The 21,350-nt window shown below is 44.0% G+C and overlaps 1 protein-coding gene across 3 annotated transcripts in view; it reads left to right on the top strand.

Moving 5' to 3' along the window:
* The window catches only part of LOC140476030 (putative methyltransferase NSUN7), a 173,555-nt gene that overhangs the window by 58,611 nt on the left and 93,594 nt on the right, over positions 1–21,350 (top strand). For all 3 annotated transcript variants that reach the window (XM_072567962.1, XM_072567970.1, XM_072567979.1), the window contains exon 4: positions 17,540–17,673. In XM_072567962.1, the coding sequence (XP_072424063.1) occupies positions 17,540–17,673 (134 nt within the window). The remainder of the gene's footprint in view (positions 1–17,539; positions 17,674–21,350) is intronic.

Here is a 21,350-nt window from a genome sequence, read left to right on the forward strand (position 1 = left end):
AAATCCTCCAACCCTGGCAACATCCTTGTAAATCTTTTTGAACCCTTTCAAGTTTCACAACAATATTCCAACAGTGGTCTAAATGTCCTGTACAGCCGCAACATGACCTCCCAACTCCTGTACTCAATACTCTGTCCGACAAAGGAAAGCATACCAAACGCCTTCTTCACTCTCCTATCTACCTGCGACTCTACTTTCAAGGAGCTATGAACCTGCACTCCAAGGTCTCTTTGTTCAGTAACACTCCCCAGAACCTTACTATTAAGTGTATAAGTCCTGCTAAGATTTGCTTTCCCAAAATACAGCACCTCACATTTATCTGAATTAAATTCCATCTGCCACTTCTCAGCCCATTGGCCCGTTTGGTCAAGATCCTGTTGTAATGTGAGATAACCTTCTTCACTGTCCACTACACCTCCAATTTTGGTGTCATCGGTAAACTTACTAACTATACCTCTTACGCTCACATCCAAATCATTGATATAAATAATGAAAAGTAGTGGATCCTGCACTGAACCTTGTGGCACTCCACTGGCCACAGGCCTCCAGTCTGAAAACAACCTTCCACCACCACCCTCCGTCTTCTACCTTTGAGCCAGTTCTGTATCCAAATGGCTAGTTCTCCTTGTATTCCATAAGATCTAACCTTGCTAACCAGGGCAACCTTGTTGAAGCCTTACTGAGGTCCATATAGATCACATCTACTGCTCTGCTCTCATCAATCCTTGTTGTTACTTCCTCAAAAAACTCAATCAAGTTTGTGAGACGTGATTTCCCACGCACAAAACCATGTTGACTATTGCTAATTAGTCCTTGCCTTTCCAAATACATAAACATCCTGTCCCTCAGGATTCCCTCCAACAACATGCCCACCACCGACGTCAGGCTCACTGTAGCCTGCAACTTGTGTGGTGGTGGTGGGTACTGCAGATGCTGGAGATCAGAGTCAAGATTAGAGTGGTGTTGGAAAAGCACAGCAGGTCAGGCAGCATCCGAGGAGCAGGAAAATCCCTGATGAAGGGCTTTTGCCTGAAACGTCGATTTATGGGTGGCACAGTGGTTAGCACTGCTGCCTCACAGCACCAGAGACTCTGGTTCAATTCCCACCCCAGATGACTGTCTTTGTGGAATTTGCACATTCTCCCTGTGTCTGCGCGGGTTTCCTCCGGGTGCTCCGGTTTCCTTCCATAGTCCAAAAATGTGCAGGTCAGGTGAATTGGCCATGCTAAATTGCCCGCAGTGTTAGGTGAAGGGATAAATGTAGGTGAATGGGTCTAGGTGAGTTGCACTTCGGCGGGTTGGTGTGGACTTGTTGGGCCAAAGGGCCTGTTTCCACACTGTAAGTAAGTAATCTAATCAAAGTAATCTAAAAAAGTAATCTTGACCCTGCAACTCATATGTTCTACTTGCTGCATTTTCTAATGATAGTCAGTTGTAGTGCCTGTTTGAAGTCCGGTTTGCTTCAGCTAGTCGGTGCTTTGCATGGTTACATCATTAAACCCATGTGCCAAATGGTCTCTGGGCATCTCAATAAAGGTTAAACCAAAGTCACGTGCCTCTGCCAGTTGCCTTAACCTAACCAAAATTCCTGATACAGATTAGAACATAGAACAGTGTAGCACAGTGCATCTTGGTGTTATGCCAACCTTTTATCCTACTTGAAGATCAACCTAACCTATGTACCCTTTAATTTACTATCAACCAAGAGTCATTTAAATGTCCTTAATGTATCTGACTCTACTACCACTTCTGGCAGTGCATTCCACTCACCCACCACTCCCTGTGTAAAGAACCTACCTCTGACATTTCCCCTGAACCTTCCTCCAATCATCTGAAAATTATGCCCCCTTGTGATAGTCATTTCTACCCTGGGGAAAAAAAATCTCTGGCCAGCCACTCTTCTATGCCTCTCAACATCTTGTATGCCTCTATCAAGTCGCCTCTCACCCTTCTTTGCTCCAATGAGAAAAGCCCTAGCTCCCTCAACCTTTCTCATAAGACATGCCCTCCAGTCCAGGTGCATTCTGGTAAATCTCCTCTGTATGCTGTCCAAAGCTTCCACATCCTTCATATAATGGAATGATCAGAACTGAATACAGTATTCCAAGTGTGGTCTAACCAGGGCACTATAGAGCTGCAGCAGAACCTTGCGGCTTTTAAACTCAATTCCCCTGCTAACGATAGCCAATGTACTGTACGCCTTCTTAACAGCCCTATCAACTTGGCTGGCAATTTTGAGAGATCTGGGACATATACCCCAAGATCCCTTTGTTCCTCCATACTGCCAAGAATCCTGCCTTTAACCTTCTAATCTGCATTCAAATTCGACCTTCCAAATGAATCACTTCAGACTGTTCCAGGTTGAACTCCATCTGCCATTTATCAGCCCAGTTCTGCATCTTGTTACAACCTACAACAGCCCTCTACATTGTCCATAACCCCTTCAACCTTGTGTCATCAGCAAATGTACTAACCCACCTTTCACCTCCTCATCCATGTCATTTTATAAAAATCATGAAGAGCAGAGGTCCCAGAACAGATCTTGGCAGAACACCACTGGTCACAGAGCTCCAGGCTGAATACTGCCCATCTACTCCCACCCTTTGTCTTCTATTTATATCAACGATTTGGATGTGAATATAGGAGGTATAGCTAGTAAGTTTGCAGATGACACCAAACTTGGAGGTATAGTGGACAGCGAAGAAGGTTACCTCAGTACAAGGGGATCTTGGTCAGGCGGGCTAAGGGGTGGCAGATAGAGTTTAATTTAGATAAATGTGAGGTGCTGCATTTTGGAAAAGCAAATCAGAGCAGGATTTATATACTTAATAGTAAGGTCCTGGGGAGTGTTGCTGAACAAAGAAACCTTGGAGTGCAGATTCATAGTTCATTGAAAGTAGAGTCGTGGGTAGATAGGATAGTGAAGAAGGTGTTTGCTATGCTTTCCATTATTGGCTAGAGCATTGAGTATAGGAGTTGGTAGGTCATGTTGTGGCTGTACAGGACATTGGTAAGGCCACTGTTGGAATATTGCGTGCAGTTCTGGTCTCCTTCCTATCGGAAGGATGTTGTGAAACTTGAAAGTGATCAGAAAAGATTTACAAGGATGTTGCCAGGGTTGGAGGATTTGAGCTATAGGGAGAGGCTGAATGGGCTGGGGCTATTTTCCCTGGAGCATTGGAGGTGGAGGGGTGACCTTATAGAGGTTTATAAAATCATGAGGTGCATGGATAGGATAAATAGACAAGGTCTTTTCCCTGGAGTGGGGGAATCCAGAACTAGAGGGCATAGGTTTAGGGTGAGAGGGGAAAGATATAAAAGAGACCTAAGGAGCAACCTTTTCATGCAGAGGGTGGTGCGTGTATGGAATGAACTGCCAGAGGAAATGGTGGAGGTTGGTACAATTACAGCATTTAAAAGGCATCTGGATAAGTATATGAATAGGAAGGGTTTAGAGGGATATGGGCCAAGTTCTGGCAAATGGGACTAGATTAGGTTAGGATATCTGGTTGGCATGGACGAGTTGGACCGAAGGGTCTGTTTCCATGCTGTACATCTCTATGACTATGCGCCAGACAATTCCGTATCCAGACAGGAGAAAGTGAGGACTGCAGATGCTGGAGATCAGAACCTGTTGTGCTTTTCCAGCAACACATTTTTCAATTCTCAATTTTTCAATTATCCAGACAGCCAAATTTCCCTGTATACTATGCCACCTTACTTTCTGAATGAGCTTATCGTGGGGAATCTTATCAAGCACCTTGCTAAATTCCATGTACACGACATCCACTGCTCCACCTGCATCAATGTGTTTTGTCCCATCCTCAAAAGAATTCAATAAAGTTTGTAAGCATGACCTGCCCTTCACAAAGCCATGCTGACTATCTCTAATCAAACTAAGGTTTTCCAAGTAATCATAAATCCTGTCTCTCAGAATCCTCTCCAATAATTTGCCAACCACTAACCTAATACTGACTGGTCTGTATTTCCCAGGAACCCAGTTCCCTTTCTTGAACAAGGGAATAACTGCCACTCTCCAATCATCTGGCACTACTCCAGTGGACAGTGAGGATGCAACGATCATCGCCAAAGGTGCAGCAATCTCTTCCCTTTCTTACTGGAGTAACCTTGGATATATCCTGCCTGGCTAAAGGGACTTATCTATCCTTATGTTTTTCAAAATTTTCAGCACACCCTCCTTAACATCAACCTGTTCGAGCACATCTACCTGTTTCACGCTGCCCTCACAAACGACAAGGTCCCCCTCACTAGTGAATACTGAAGCAAAGTATTCATTTAGGGCCTCCCCTACCTTCTCTGACTCCAGGCACAAGTTCTCTCCACTATCCCTCATTGGCCAATTCTCACTCTGGCCATTCTCTTGTTCCTCACATAAGGTAGAATACCTTAGGATTTTCCTTAATCCTACCCACTTAAAGCTTTTTCATGTCCCCTTCTAGCTCTCCTCAGTCCATTCTTCAGTTCCTTCCTGGCTACCTTGTAATCCTCTAGAGCCCTGTCTGATTCTTGCTTTCTCAGCCTTAAGTAAGCTTCCTTCTTCCTCTTGACTCGAAGTTCTACATCCCTTGTCACCCAAGGTTCCTTCGCCCTACCATCCCTTCCTTGCCTCCATGCTACAAACCTATTCCGCACTCACAGCAAGTGCTCCTTAAATAGTCTCCATATTTCTGTCGTGCATTTTCCTGAGAACATCTGTTCCTAATTTAGACATCCCAGTTCCTGCCTAATAGCATTGTAATTCCCCCTCCCCCAAATAAATACTTTCCCATACTATCTGCTCCTATCCCTCTCCATGACTGTAATAAAGGTCAGGAAGTTGTAATCATTATCACTGAAATGTTCTCCCACCGAGAGATCTGACACCTGGCCAGGTTTTTTTGCCAACACCAAATCCAATAAGGCCTCCCTTCTCATCAGCCTATCTACATATTGAATCAGGAATCGTTCTTGGACACACTTGACAAAAACTGCTCCATCCAAACTATTTGCATTCAGGAGGTTCCAATCAATATTCAGGAAGTTAAAATGACGCATGACAACAACCCTGCTACTTCTGCAGCTTTCCAATATTTGCCTCCCGATCTGCTCTTCTGTGTCTCTGTTGCTACTGGGAGGAGGCTATAGAAAACTCCCAATAAAGTGACTGCACCTTTCCTGTTTCAGACTTCCACACATACTGACTCTGTAGACAAGCTCTCCTTGATAACCTCCCTTTCAGCAGCTATGATACTGATTAGCAATGCCACTCCACCACCACCACCGCCGCAGCCATTGCCTTTGAAACATCTAGACCCTGGAACATCCAACAACCATTCCTGCCCCAGTGATATCCAAGTCTCCATAATGGCCACAATATCATAGTTCCAAGTACTGATCCATGCTCTGAGTTTATTACCCTTATTCCTGATACTACTTGTGTTAAAATAGACACACTTCAACTCATCACAGTGACTGCAACTTTGCCCTATCAACTGTCTGTCCTTCCTCACTGACTCTCTGCATACTGTATCTGCCTGTTCACTAGCTACTCCATCCTCTGATACGTAGCTCTGGTTCCCATTCCCCTGACAAACTAGTTTAAACCCTTAGGGTGGCACGGTGGCTCAGTGGTTAGCACTGGTGCCTCAGCGCCAGGGACCTGGGTTCGATTCCAGCCTCGGCCAACTGTCTGTGGAGTTTGCACATTCTCCCAGTGTCTGCGTGGGTTTCCTCCGGGTGCTCTGGTTTCCTCCCACAGTCCAAAGATGTGCAGGTCAGGTGAATTGGTGATGCTAAATTCCCATAGAGTTAGGTGCATTAGTCAGAGGGAAATGGGTCTGGGTGAGTTACTCTTCGGAGGGTCAGTGTAGACTTGTTGGGCTGAAAGTCCTGTTTCCACACTGTAGGGAATCTAATCTAATCTAATCTCCCGAAGAGCTCTATCCCTCCTCAGACTTTCTACGTGCACTCACCAGGATTTCCCTGGTTCTGGAATTGCTGAGTAAAACAATTGGCATCTCAAAATTACAGGAGGTTTGAGTTGTAATATTTCTTTCCTAAATCCAACAATCTAGGAAGGGTTTAGGATTTGGTGCCTCAGGGAAAGTTAAACTCCTAATAACTGAAAAAACTGTCAGGAGAATTGCTTGTTGCTTTTCATCTGCCCCAATGTCATTTGCCCAGAAAAAAAAATGCATTCTTTCCACATACTGGGCCCAGTCATCAGCAGGATTGAACGAGTCAAGCTTCCCAAATAGTAGCATGATGCCACAAATGTTGACCCCCAACTCAAAGGTGACGGTTGCATAGAGATACCTCAGATTACAACAGGATTTGGGCCAATGGGCAGAGAAGTGGCAGTTGTAAAGGAGTGTGTTTTACTCCTGTTGCCTCTGATATAACTCCAAGAGGCTGGTATCCCTTCACCAAACCACCCTTTGTTTACTTGTGTACAGTACATGACACTGACCGAGCTAGCTCAGAGCTTCTGGAATGAACGGAACCCCTAACATTCCTATTTTATATCTGTCAGCCAAGGTTCCCTTATTGGACTAGGTTCATGACCCCAGTCAGGGAACTTCTATTCTGCAGTCCGCCTGGCTGACCTCATGACAATCACTGCCTTTGTGAACTGCTGCAGTCTCTCTGGTGTAGGATTTGTCAGATTTATGAATTTTTCATCAGACATATCTATTTTGATTCATACAGAAAAGGCTTTGTTTGTTGATAGAAACAAGAACAAGTCTGGGCATGTTCATTGTAGCTGCAGCAGAGATCACAGTTAAAGCTGAATGGTTTCTGGTTCTTTCATACGTTGGTAATGTCACCATGAGCATCATTGTAAGGAACTGTTTTGATTTGTGATGTTTGCTTTTGAAGTCGATTATGTTTGTGATTAAGTGAGAAATTCTCATTTGTTTGTAGGTGGATTCCCAGTAGGCTTAGGCCCTTAATTAGCGATATAAAAAGGGTTTATTTTACAAGATTGTTCAAGGCAAAAACTTCTAACAGCATCCTAGCTATAGTGCTGAAGTTTTCTGCTTCAAAAGTAGCTGTGCTGCTAGCCAAGCTGTTTTAATACATCAGCACGTGCATCTATTGAGAGAATGAGAAGTTGCCACCTGTGCTGGGGAACGAGGTGCTGTCCCATTGTGCTGGTTTTTATTTAAACTGGACTGACTTGGCAGTCTGGCAAATAGAAACATAGAACATTACAGCTCAGTACATGTCCTTCAGCCCTCAATGTTGTGCCAACCTATGAAATCAATCTGAAGCCATCTATCCTACATTATTCCATTGTCATCCATATGTTTATCCAATGCCCTTAAAGTTGGTGAGTCCACTACTATTGCAGGGCATTCCATGCCCTTGCTATTCTGAGTAAAGAACCTACCTCTGACATCTGTCCTATATCTATCACCCCTCAATTTAAAGCTATGTCCCCTCATGCTAGCCATTGCCGTCTGAGAATAAAGACTCTCACTGTCACACTATCTAATCCACTGATCATCATGTACGTCTCTATCAAGTCACCTTTTAACCACCTTCTCTCTAATGCAAACAGCCTCAAGACCAAAGCCTTTTCTCATAAGATTTTCCTTCCATACCACGGAACCCCCTGGTCAATCTCCTCTGCACCCTTTCCAGTGCTTCCACATCCTTCCTATAATGCGGCGACCAGAACTGTACGAAATACTCCAAATGTGGCCACACCAGAGTTTTGTACAGTTGGAACATGACCTCATGGCTCTGAAATTCAATCCCTCTACCAACAAAACCTAACACACTGTACACCCTATCAACCTGGATGGCAACATTCAGGGATCTATGCATCTGGACATAGAGATCTTTCTGCTCATCCACACAACCAAGAATCTTACCATTAGCTCAGTACTCTGTAGTCCTGCTACTCCTTCCAAAGTGAATCACTCTCACTTTTCTGAATTAAACTTTATTTGCCACCTTTAGCCCAGCTCTGCAGCTTATCTATGTCCCTCTGTAACCGGCAACATTCTTCTGCATTATCGACAACTCCACCGACCTTAGTGTCATCTGTAAATTTGCTAACCCATCCTTCTACACCCTTATCAAAGTCATTTATAGAAATGACAAACAGCAGTGGTCCCAAAACAGATCCTTGCATTAGTATCTGAACTCCAGGATGAATATTTCCCATCAACCACCACCCTCTGTCTTCTTTCAGCTAGCCGATTTCTGATCCAAACTGCTAAATCACCCTCAATCCCATGCCTCTCTATTTTCTGCAATAGCCTACTGTAGTGAGCCTTATCAAATGCATTACCAAAATTCAGATACACTACTTCAAGCGCTTTACCCTCATCCACCTGTTTGGTCACCTTCTCAAAGAACTCATTAAAGTTTGTGAGGCATGACCTACCCTTCACAAAACTGTGTTGACTATCCCTAATCAACTTATTCCTTTCTAGAGGGTTATCCTATCTATTGAAATCATTTCTAACACTTTACCCACAACCAAAGCATGGCTCATTGGTCTATAATTACCAAGGTTGTCTCTACTCCCCTTCTTGAATAAGGCAACAACATTTGATATCCTCCAGTCTTCTGGCACTATTCCTGTTGACAATGACAGTAGAAAGATCAAAGCCAAAGGCTCTGCAATCTCCTCCCTGGCTTCCCAGCGAATCCTAGGATAATTCCCATCTGGCTCAGGGGACTTGTCTATTTTCACTTTCCAGAATTGCTAACACTCCTCCTTATGAGCCTTGACCTGTCCAGACTGATAGCCTGTATTTCAGTATTCTCCTTGACAACATTGTCATTTTCTTGTGTGAGCACTTATAGAAGAGGTGCTAAGTGAATATTTTCTGTCTCTTCGGACTCCATGCACAACTTCACACCACTGTCCTTGACTGGCCCTAATTTTACTCTAGTCATTCTTTTATTCCTGACATAATTATAGAAAGCTTGAGGGTTTTCCTTGATCCTACCTGCCAAATACTTCTCATGTTCCCTCCTGGATGATCTTAGCTCCCTCTTTAGGTCCTTCCTGGCTAACTTGTATGTCTCAAGCGCCCTTGCTGAGCCTTTAAGCCTCCTCCTTCCTCTTGACAAGAGATTCAACTTCTTTAGGAAACCACTGTTCCCTCGCTTAACCACTTCCTCCCTGCCTGACAGGTACGTACTTATCAAGGACACATAGTAGCTGTTTCTTGAACAATCTCCATATTTCAGTCGTGCCCATCCCCTGCAGTTTTCTTCCTCATCCAACCTCCATATACATCGTATCATCCATCGTCACCTCCAAACGGACCCCACCACCAGGGATATATTTCCCTCCCCTCCCCTATCAGCGTTCCGAAAAGAACACTCCCTCTGTGACTCCCTCGTCAGGTCCACACCCCCCAGCAACCCAACCTCCACTCCCAGCACCTTCCTCTGCAACCGCAAGAAATGCAACACTTGCGCCCACACCTCCCCCCTCACTTCCCTCCAAGGCCCCACGGGATCCTTCAATATCCACCACAAATTCACCTGCACCTCCACACACATCATTTATTGAATCCGGTGCACCTGGTGTGGCCTCCTCTCTATTGGGGAGACAGGCCGCCTACTTGCGGAACATTTCAGAGAACACCTCTGCGTCACCAGGACCAACCAACCCAACCACCCCGTGGCTCAACACTTCAACTTCCCCTCCCACTCCACCAAGGACATGCAGGTCCTTGGACTCCTCCATCGCCAGACCATAGCAACATGATGGTTGGAGGAAGAGCGCCTCATCTTCTGCCTAGGAACCCTCCAACCACAAGGGATGATCTCAGACTTCTCCAGTTTCCACATTTCCCCTCCCCCCACCTTGTCTCAGTCAAATCCCTCAAACACAGCACCACCTTCCTAACCTGCAATCTTCTTCCTGACCTCTCCGCTCCCACCCCCACTCTGGCCTATCACTCTCACCTTAACCTCCTTCCACCTATCGCATTTCCAATGCCCCTCCCCCAAGTCCCTCCTCTCTATCTTTTATCTTAGCCTGCTGGACACACTTTCCTCATTCCTGAAGAAGGGCTTATGCCCGAAATGTCGATTCTCCTGCTCCTTGGATGCTGCCTGACCTGCTGCGCTTTTCCAGCAACACATTTTCAGCTCTGATCTCCAGCATCTGCAGTCCTCACTTTCTCCTCCTTGGACAAAGTAACAAGGTAGTTGTTAGGGGGGATTTTAGCTTTCCAAATATTGGCTAGAAACGCTATAGTTCGAGTACTTTAGATGGATCAGTTTTTATAATCATTTAATGATGTCCATCTTTCTTTGTCTTCCAGTGTTTTGATTTGAACAAAATTAAAAGCTGTGAAACAGGGGAAAGGTTTCTGCTATTTAAACTCTGACGCACATGATTGTATGAGCAGCAGTTTTCTTCACACAGATTTTTGAGTGGTTTTCGTTTCATGGGAGGAGACATGGGAAGTGCAGAGGCATGAGTATAGAGTAGAAAACATGAGTGAATGAGGGTTAAACAGTGTTTGATTATACAAGTCCAAAATCCCCGATAACTGGGCTGAGCCTATCTTCAGGAAACCATCTGAGCAGGGGAAGGCAAAAGGAATGAAGTAGTGTAAGGGACAGCATAGTTAGTGAGATTGACACTGTTTTCTATAGCAAAGTGTGAGAGTCAAGATGCTGTATTGTCTGCCCAGTGCCAGGGTTCAGGATATCTGGTCTGAGCTGGGGAAGAACCTATATTGGGAAGGGGAGGATCCCATTATTGTAGTTCAAGTAGACACACAAGGTTAGCTCTGGGTAAAAACAATGACTGCAGATGCTGGAAACCAGATTCTGGATTAGTGGTGCTGGAAGAGCACAGCAGCCTTCCCCACGCACCCATTGTACTCTATGCTACTTTCTCCCCACCCCCACCCTCCTCTAGCTTATCTCTCCACGCTTCAGGCTCACTGCCTTTATTCCTGATGAAGGGCTTTTGCCCGAAACGTCGATTTCGAAGCTACTTGAATGCTGCCTGAACTGCTGTGCTCTTCCAGCACCACTAATCCAGAACAAGGTTAGCTCTGTTGGCTAGACAGCTAGTTTGCAATGCAGAGTGGTGCTAATAAGTTGGATTCAATTCCTGCACTGGCTGAGGTTACCATGAAGGATTCTCCTTCTCAACTCCTCTCCTCGCTTAAGGTTTGGTGACCCTCAGGTTAAAACACCAATCATCTCTGTCTAATGAGAACACAGTCCTATGGCCTGGTAAGACTGTGGCGACTTTACCTATGTCATTGGTGTCCAAGTAGAACTAGGAAAGAGGTTTTGAACATACTGAGGAGCTAGATACCAAATTAAGAAGCACCTTGAAGGTGTTAATATCTGAATTATTGCCTGAGCTACCTGAAATTGATATAGGGTAAACAAGGTTAACAGAAACTCCTATTCTGAGAGCTCTACCTGGCTGACCTCGTTATAATCGCTACAGTTTCCACTAGTAAGAGAGAGTAGGATTTGAGGGCATATCCTCAGAGTGAAGGGATAACCATTTAGAACTGAGATGAGGAATTTCATCAGCCAAAGAGTGGTGAATTGAAGGAACTCATTGCCACAGAAGAGTGTGGAGGCCAAATTATTGATTGTGTTTAAGACAGACATTCTTGATTAGTCACGGGATCAGGTGTTACAGAGAGAAGACAGGAGAATGTGATTGAGAAACATATCAGCCATGATCAAATGGCAGAGCAGACTTGATTGGCCAAATGGCCTAATTCTGGTCTGATATCCTATAGTCCTATGGTCTTATGGCTGCTTCTCAGGGATGCACTTTTGCTATCTTCGCACTTCCTCTGATACCTACCTGCTTGTTCAGAGCATCCCTGTCTTGCCTTGCCTTACCTTGCTCTGTCACTGTCAATTCATGCAGTAACTGAGATGGGAAGCTTGACTTGCATTTAAGCAGTTCTTAGCTGAGGGAGTTCACATCTTGCTGTATGGCAGTGTGTTATGTTGATGAAAGTTGATCCTCTTTGGCTTGAACTTCTAATGTTTGGTGGAAGGGGATGGGGGCATGCAAGTTGGAGGTGGAAATGTTATCTAGTTTTACAAGATTCTAAAGGTTCTTGTTAGGCGCTAAGAGTCTCCTGTCCCCGCCCCCACCCTGCCCAGCTAAGGAAATCCAGAATGGGGCACAATCTCAGGACAAGGGAAAATGCATTTAGAACTGAGATGAGTTGAAACCTGTTTGCTTAAAGGATTGTAAATCTGTTCAATTCTCTGTGATCAACACATTTTAGGTTTCTCATTGAAGGATATGGAAGGTGGTTTGGACAGTGGACTTGAGGTAGAATATCACCCATGATCATAGTACAATGTGGGACAGTGTGAGGTCATGCACTTTGGTAGGAAGAATAGAGGCATGGATCATTTTCTAAATGGGGACAAAATTCAGAAGTCTGAAGTGCAAAGAGACTTGGCGTTCAAGTCTAGGATTCTGTCAAGTTAAATTTGAAGGTTGTGTCAGTAGTAAGGAATGATAGAATTTATTTTGTGATGACTTGAATATAAAAGCAGGGATGTACTTCTGAGGCTCTAAAAGGCTCTGGTCAGATCACATATAGAGTACATGTGCAGTTTTGAGTCCCATATCTCAGGAACGATGTACTGGCCTTGGAGTGTGTTCAGAAGAGTCTCGACACTGTCCTATCCCCCCTAGTCCAGGAACTCCCCACATACGTTCAAGACACCACCCACGCCCTCCACCACCTCCAAGACTTCCGTTTCCCCGGCCCTCAACGCTTCATCTTCACCATGGATATCTAATACCTCTACACCTCCATCCGCCATGACCAGGGCCTCCAAGCCCTCCGTTTTTTCCTCTCCAGACGTCCCCAACAGTACCCTTATACCAACACACTCATTCGTTTGGCCGAACTGGTCCTCACCCGTAACAATTTCTCCTTTGAATCCTCCCACTTCCTCCAGACTAAAGGGGTAGCCATGGGCACACGTATGGGCCCTAGCCATGCCTGTCTCTTTGTTGGCTCCGTAGAACAGTTGATCTTCCGTAATTACAGCGGCACCACTCCCCACCTCTTCCTCCGCTACATTGATGACTGCATTGGCGCCACCTTGTGCTCCCGCGAGGAGGTTGAGCAATTCATCAACTTCACCAACGCATTCCACCTTGACCTTAAATTTACCTGGACCATCTCTGACACCTCCCTCCCCTTCCTGGACCTCTCCATCTCCATTAATGACGACCGACTTAACACTGACATTTTTTACAAACACACCGATTCCCACAGCTACCTGGATTACACCTCTTCCCACCCTAACTCTTGCAAAAATGCCATCCCATATTCCCAATTCCTCTGCCTCTGCCGGATCTGCTCCCAGGAGGACCAGTTCCACCATAGAACACACCAGATGGCCTCCTCCTTTAGAGACCGCAATTTCCCTTCCCACATGGTTAAAGATGCCCTCCAATGCATCTCGTCTACATCCCGCACCTCTGCCCTCAGACCCCACCCCTCCAACCCCTGGAGAACGCCCCTGGTGCTCACCTTCCACCCTATCAACCTTTGCATAAACCAAATCATCCGCCAACATTTCCGCCACCTCCAATAGACCCCACCACCAGGAATATATTTCCCTCCCCACCCCTTTCCGCCTTCCACAAAGACCGTTCCCTCCGTGACTACCTGGTCAGGTCCACGCCCCCCTACAACTCACCCTCCCATCCTGGCATTTTCCCCTGCCACTGCAGGAACTGTAAAACCTGTGCCCACACCTCCTCCCTCACCTCTATCCAAGGCCCTAAAGGAGCCTTCCACATCCATCAAAGTTTTACTTGCACATCCACTAATATCATTTATTGTATCCATTGCTCCAGATGCGGTCTCCTCTACATTGGGGAGACTGGGCGCTTCCTAGCAGAGCGCTTTAGGGAACATCTCCGGGACACCCGCACCAATCAACCACACCGCCCCGTGGCCCAACATTTCAACTCCCCCTCCCACTCTGTTGAGGACATGGAGGTCCTGGGCCTCCTTCACCGCCGCTCCCTCACCACCAGATGCCTGGAGGAAGAATGCCTCATCTTCCGCCTCGGAACACTTCAACCCCAGGGCATCAATGTGGACTTCAACAGTTTCCTCATTTCCCCTTCCCCCACCTCACCCTAGTTCCAAACTTCCAGCTCAGCACGTCCCCATGACTTGTCCGGACTTGTCCTACCTGCCTATCTCCTTTTCCACCTATCCACTCCACCCTCTCCTCCCTGACCTATCGCCTTCATTTCCTCCCCCACTCGCCCATTGTACTCTATGCTACTTTCTCCCCACCCCCACCCTCCTCTAGCTTATCTCTCCATGCTTCAGGCTCACTGCCTTTATTCCTGATGAAGGGCTTTTGCCCGAAACGACGATTTCGAAGCTCCTTGGATGCTGCCTGAACTGCTGTGCTCTTCCAGCACCACTAATCCAGAATCTGGTTTCCAGCATCTGCAGTCATTGTGACTAGTGCCAAGAATAAAAACCTTAACATATGAGCTGTATTTGAGGACTCTAGGTCTTTAGGATGAGGGGGGGGGGGGCATCTTATTGAAACATTTAGAATACTGAATGGCGTAGGTAGAGATGATGTTGGGAAGATGTTTCCATTGGTAGGAGAGACTAGGACCAGAGGCATAACCTCAGAGTAAAGGGATGACCTTTAGAACGGAGATAAGGAGAAGTTTCTTCAGCCAGAGAGTGGTGAATCTATGGAATTTATTGCCACAGAAGGCTGTAGAGGCCAAGTTATTGAGTATATTTAAGACGGAGATAGATATGTCCTTGAGTATCAAGGATCACAGGGAGAAAGCGGGAGAATGGGCTTGAGAAACGTATCAGCCATAATTGAATGGTAAAGCAGACTGGATGGGCTGAATTGCCTAATTTCTGATCCTGTGTCTTGTGGTCTTGTGAATGGCTGATCTGTTTGAGGGGAAGAATGATTTATTCCTGATCCTAGTTTGTTTGCTTTTGAGAAACAAGAGTAGCAGAACTCAACCAACACATATAAGTTCTCTTAAAGTCAGATACAATCCTGACTTGGAACTATATCTCTGTTACTTCCTCATCAAAATTCTGGAGTTCCTTCTCTCGCAAAACTGTGGGTGCACCTATATTGCACTAACTACAATTATTCGAAATGATGGCTCACTACCACCTTTGTAAGGGCAATGAGAGGTCAGTGCCAATACTGACTTTTTCAACTATGCTCTCATCCCATGAAAGAATGAAAAAACCCTCCAGTTCTGATGTGTCTGCCACTGCCACTGACCCTCAGAATACTTTTGCAATTTGATGCCTCTCCCTCATAGTCACCCATACAAAATGCACTGCATCCTTTGAATAAACTCATACCATTACAATAACTTATAGATCTGTTCCTTCCTTCACTGCAGAAAAGAGCACAGAGCACTAGGGAGAGGGATAAAATCGGAGGTGGTCCTCCACAGATGTCCAAGCTAACAGCAGAGGAGGAAGCATTGGTGATCAGTGGCATTTTGACATTCCTGGCGATCTGAGGTGGGTCCTATGAGGTACCTGGTGACAGAATCTGTGGCCCACAAATCATACAACAGATGTCATGCTGATTTGATTTCAACAGTGAGTGAAATATGATGACCTTCATAAAAATAAGGTAATATTTTTACCTCTTCTCACTTGTTGAAAACGTCCTGTCTCCCACTTCTTCCCCTTCCAACCAGTGAGTAGTCCACATGCTACTGTGAATCTCTGGCAATGTCTTCCCAAGCACAGAATCAGTCTCACCTAGGACTTTGATTCAGTGATGTGGAAGTAACAGATATAGTTGCAAGTCAGGATTGTGTCTAACTTGGTGGGGAACTTGCAAGTGGTGTTCCCATGCATCTTTTGGAAGGATGTTTCCATGCTCCAAATCCAGAGATCATATGTTAAGAATATCTCAACCATCAAAACAGGGTTATGAGCAATCTATCTCCACCTTTGCATAAGCTTCAGGTGTTGCATCACATCGGAGCAATGGGAAAAGAAAGCAGGAAACTTTGTACGTACAGAATAGTGTATGCATGGTTCTATGAGAAAATGTATTTTGAATTTTTTGCAGTTTGATGCCTCTCCTGGTTTTTAGTAGAGCTGTATAAAATGTATTAATTTCTATTACTTCCCTGTCTTACACTTCTTGGCTGTTGAATGATAAATCAATTATATACCTTTTAACTTGTTTGATATTGAATGGGAAAACCATGAGTTAATAGGAACTTGTGGGTGGTCATTGGCGGGTCGATTGTTTACAGGACTGCTTTGTGTCATTATTTGAGTTGTTGGGCTTTATTGGCTCTGATTCTAATGGATGGTATCAGTCAATTTGAAGCAGCTATCATTGTTTCCTAGCACCACTCCTGAGGTGTACAACCGGGTCTGAATAGGTTAGAGAATTTTTATGGTGAACAACAAAAGCATCATGGCAACCACTGTATTGAAAATTTCACTGCATTTTTCCCACTCTAGATTACCATGTGCATGTAAATCAGCAAGAGGAATTTAAAATCAATAAAGAATAGTCAAAGTTTAACAATACGTGCCATTCTGATTCTGAATGCTGTTGTTTCTTAAGAACTTCACAGCAATTACGAAGAACTGAGTACACATCTGCAGTTGAATCTTCCTGTGATTGCAATTTAGATATGCATTGAAGTGACCGCCCTTTCTGTCTATGAGTACTTGTGGTTGATCAGCAATTGATAATGCCCTGTCTCTGTGGGAAGTTGGCCAGAGCTGAAAACCTGAGTGTCTGCTTCTACTGAGTGGTGGTCTCCTGAGTGTTTGTCAGGTAACTGCTAGCTCTGCCCAAAGAAATCCTGAATATCTCTCTGGAAGGATCCAGAGGCAAAAGAAATTGAGGAAAATGACCACTTTGGAAACTAGTGGTAACCATTGGCTGGCTGGCGCACCAGAGCGAAGGCTTTCTTCTCAGAGGCAGCAGGTTTCTAGTCAAGGAGACTCCATATCTACCTGTACAATCTGTGGCATGTGTATTCGTTGCTGCTTGCTTTACCCCTCTGCTTATGTTCTCTGTCTGCTATTCCTGCTGGCTATTTTACTTTGGTCTGAATTCCAACTTCAGGTAACTAAGACATTCACTTTATTGTGGTCTGGAAAGCTTTCAACATATACAAACCAAACTCTCAATAACTGTGAACCCGTGGAAGATGAGAAAACAGTAAATACTAAGCATTTATTGCTATATTTTCATGAGTCTCATCAGTCCTCAAATGGCCACCCAGCTACTGATGAACTAATGATCTCTAGAATGGGATGTTGAGCATCACTTGATTTGACCCAAACTGAAATCACTGTTACTTTATTCTTACTGATGTTCTTGTTATCATTGTAGGCACTAAACATAGCACCAGCAAGGATAATATACGAAACATGCTGAACTTCAGCTGGCAAATGTTTAACGTTTTAAAGTATCAGTAAAGCTTTTTTGTTATCCTGATTTGTGATAATGCTTTGTATTTGTTTTCTTATTTTTTTCCCAGTCTCTTGATTCAACAAGTCTGGTGGTTATTATGCTATATGATTACCAAGATCGTAAATTCCAACCAAGAACCATCTCTGAAGCAGAGGAGAATGTAATACCAGTAGTTAGAAAAGTAGAAAAAAGCCTTTACAGGTATGTAAAGCAAAAATTTCTGGAGTATTTACTGAATTTTGGTAATCAAGTTAGTAAACTTGTGTTTTAGATTAATAATAGGAGAATGTAGCTCCATTGGTAAGTAGTGCTGAAGCTGGACACCCCCAATCTCATTTCATTATTGCAGAATAGGAGTAATTTTAAATCATCTTCCTTTCGCGAGGAATTACTGAAAACTTTAAATTCCCTTCACCTGGTATTGATATACTGTGATGACATGATCAAAGAAATTTAAGGCTAGAGGAAACTGTCTAGACATTCTTGCAATTCCGTTAACTTTTGACTAACTGCTGGCAAACATGATCCAGGAATTAGTGCCCTGGGTATTCAGATTTTCATTCTGGAGGAAGGGGCATGATGGGAGTGGAGCATACTGACCTTGGAAAGAGTACTGAAGGAAGTGAAACCAAGTCATCAGAAATGCCTGCCTTGGTGCTCTGGGACTTTGTCCCAGCCACAGCAGAATAAGTAACAAAAAACAGGCTTCACCCCACACAGTTGCTGTACTTCACCCCTGTTAGTGTATGTTGCATCATGCTTGCCACCCATTCACCCTGGCTCGTTAGACATTGCATATTAATCCATGGTCCTTTACCCATTCCATGGCCCTATATAGACCATATGCCAAATTAGTGCTAACTCATGCCAAAATGCCCTGCTATCACCACATTTTTTGGCCTTGCATCCTCCATGCCAACATATCTTTTACCAATGGATAGATCTTGAAATCCATGCAAAGGTGAAATGAGATGAAGTTCTAAGTGTTGATGTCTTTAAAAAAACTTATATTTATAAAAATCCATTCACTGCAACTAACTTCTTTCAGCCATTTAATCCTTTCTTAAAAACAAGCATTCATACTCTTTGGTCCATTTTAAAGACTTTACAAGCACTTGAAGAAATCACTGATGGACTGTGATAATGATAGTTTGTAAAATGCATTTCAAATCCTTCATTAACAGCCCTTGGGATTATGCCAACAGACACACCGAGTGAAATAGCAAGCACGGGTGATTTTTTTACAATGCACACAGTATTCTTCAAACACTGCTAATGGCAAGCCAATTAAATTCCTTGACAGCTTGATAAGGTCCCTTGATATCATCCCTGACCACTTTCTTGTCAGCTTCCTTAATAATGCAACAACACCCTCAACAGCACCAATGAATTTATCTACTGTTTACTCGCATTCATTACCACTTTAAAAAATTCTAAAGCACAACATACTTCTCCTGAAAGTTTCCATACCCTGCCTTTCAAGAGAACTCTGGCAGATTTAAACCTTTACTTCAAGGGTCTAAAATGGATCAAGATCCAAACTATGTTTTGGAAATTCCACTAGGTGGTTCTGACTGAAGATAATTTTGCTTTTGCATATACTGTTGCCCATGTAAGTCATGGATATGCAAAATACCACTATTAGTTTGCAGGCCATTATTTTGATATTTGCTCAGAAATGATCAGTGTACTGAGATGTTCTCGGTTAATTTTGTAAGACAAAGCCTACAACAATGAACTAGAGGTGATAATTTACTATCCACAGAACAACTATCTTTGTTGTGGTTCTGTTCGCTGAGCTGGGAATTTGTGTTGCAGACATTTCGACCCTGTTTAGGTGACATCCTCAGTGCTTGGGAGCCTCCTGTGAAGCGCTTCTATGATCTTTCCTCTGGTATTTGTAGTGGTTTGAATCTGCCGCTTCCGGTTGTCAGTTCCAGCTTACCGTTGCAGTGGTCGGTATATTGGGTCCAGGTCGATGTGCTTATTGATTGAATCTGTGGATGAGTGCCATGCCTCTAGGAATTCCCTGGCTGTTCTCTGCTTGGCTTGTCCTATAATAGTAGTGTTGTCCCAGTCGAAGTCATGTTGCTTGTCATCTGCGTGTGTGGCTACTAAGGATAGCTGGTCGTGTCGTTTCATGGCTAGTTGGTGTTCATGGATGCGGATTGTTAGCTGTCTTCCTGTTTGTCCTATGTAGTGTTTTGTGCAGTCCTTGCATGGGATTTTGTACACTACATTGGTTTCGCTCATGCTGGGTATCGGGTCCTTCGTTCAGGTGAGTTGTTGTCTGAGAGTGGCTGTTAGTTTGTGTGCTGTTATGAGTCCTAGTGGTCGCAGTAGTGTGGCTGTCAGTTCGGAAATGCTCTTGATGTATGGTAGTGTGGCTAGTCCTTTGGGTTGCGGCATGTCCTCGTTCCGTTGTCAACGGAACATTTCCGAACTGACAGCCAGACTACTGCAACCACTAGGACTCATAACAGCATCCATGAACACCAACTAGCCACGAAACAACACGACCAGCTATCCTTAGTAGCCACACACGCAGATGATAAGCAACATGAATTCGACTGGGACAACACTACTATTATAGGGCAAGCCAAACAGAGAACAGCCAGGGAATTCCTAGAGGCATGGCATTCATCCACAGATTCAATCAATAAGCACATCGACCTGGACCCAATATACTGACCACTGCAGCGGACAGCTGAACTGACAACTGGAAGCGGCAGATTCAAACCACTATAAATGCCGGTGGAAAGATCACAGAAGCGCTTCACAGGAGGCTCCCAAGCACTGAGGATGTCACCTAGACGGGACGAAACGTCTGCAATACAAATTCCCAACTTGGTGAACAGAACCACAACAACGAGCACCCGAGCTACAAATCTTCTCACAAACTTTGAACAACTATCTTTGTTTAAATATTTCTATGGTAATTTATTTTTCATAAAATAACATTAAAATGACATTGTTGCCTATTGCACTGAATATATTTTTCGGGCTGTGGGGTCAGGCTACCAATAGGAAATGCAACACCAGTCAAATTTCACTTTCATGTTTAATCGGGTATCTTGATTTTGTGAAGAGCAAAGATATTCCTATCTTCACCTTTGCTTCATTGTTTTGAAAAGTATAATTTAAATTTCTTAAGTCACATTCTGTCTTAAAGTTACATTGTGTGCGATAGTGGTATAGGTATAGTAATGCTCTTCTTAACTAGGAATGCCTTCAAACTGCATGGCCACAGAAGCAGATATACTTCAGTCTTTATTTAAGGAATAAAAATTTTATATTAATTGTGTTGCTTTGTGACTTTAATTGTGATTTTAAAAAATTCTCTTAGTTAATTTTGCTTTAGTTTAACTGAAGAGTTTGTATCTTAAATGGAGAAAATTGCTTAATAATGTAAAGTATACAACTGCACTATCAATTCCCTTCAAAATCCTAAAAGCTGCAATTAAATCAACTGTTCCATTCCAGGGAATACAAGCCTAATTTCTGTACTCTGTCCTCATGGTTGGATTTTTGGCAACCTGGTAACCATTTTTAAGAAGATTTGTAGCTCAGATTGTAAGTGTGCTCACTGAGCTCGAAGGTTTGTTTTTAGATGTTGCACCACCATACTAGGTGACATCTTCAGTGAGCCTCCGGTGTTATGATGCACTGTGTTATGTCCCGCTTTCTATTTATCATTTCTGGTTCTTTTCCTCAGGATAACAGATGGGGTCGAAATCGAAGTGTTTATTGATGGAGTTCTGCTTAGAATTCCCATGCATGTCTCTATTTAGCTTGTCCTACGATGGATGTGTTGTCCCAGTCAAAGTGGTGTGCTTCCTCATCTATATAAGGAAACTAGTGATAATGTGTCATGTCTT

Source organism: Chiloscyllium punctatum, chromosome 1, assembly GCF_047496795.1.
Source record: "Chiloscyllium punctatum isolate Juve2018m chromosome 1, sChiPun1.3, whole genome shotgun sequence".
Classification (NCBI taxonomy): Eukaryota; Metazoa; Chordata; class Chondrichthyes; order Orectolobiformes; family Hemiscylliidae; genus Chiloscyllium; species Chiloscyllium punctatum.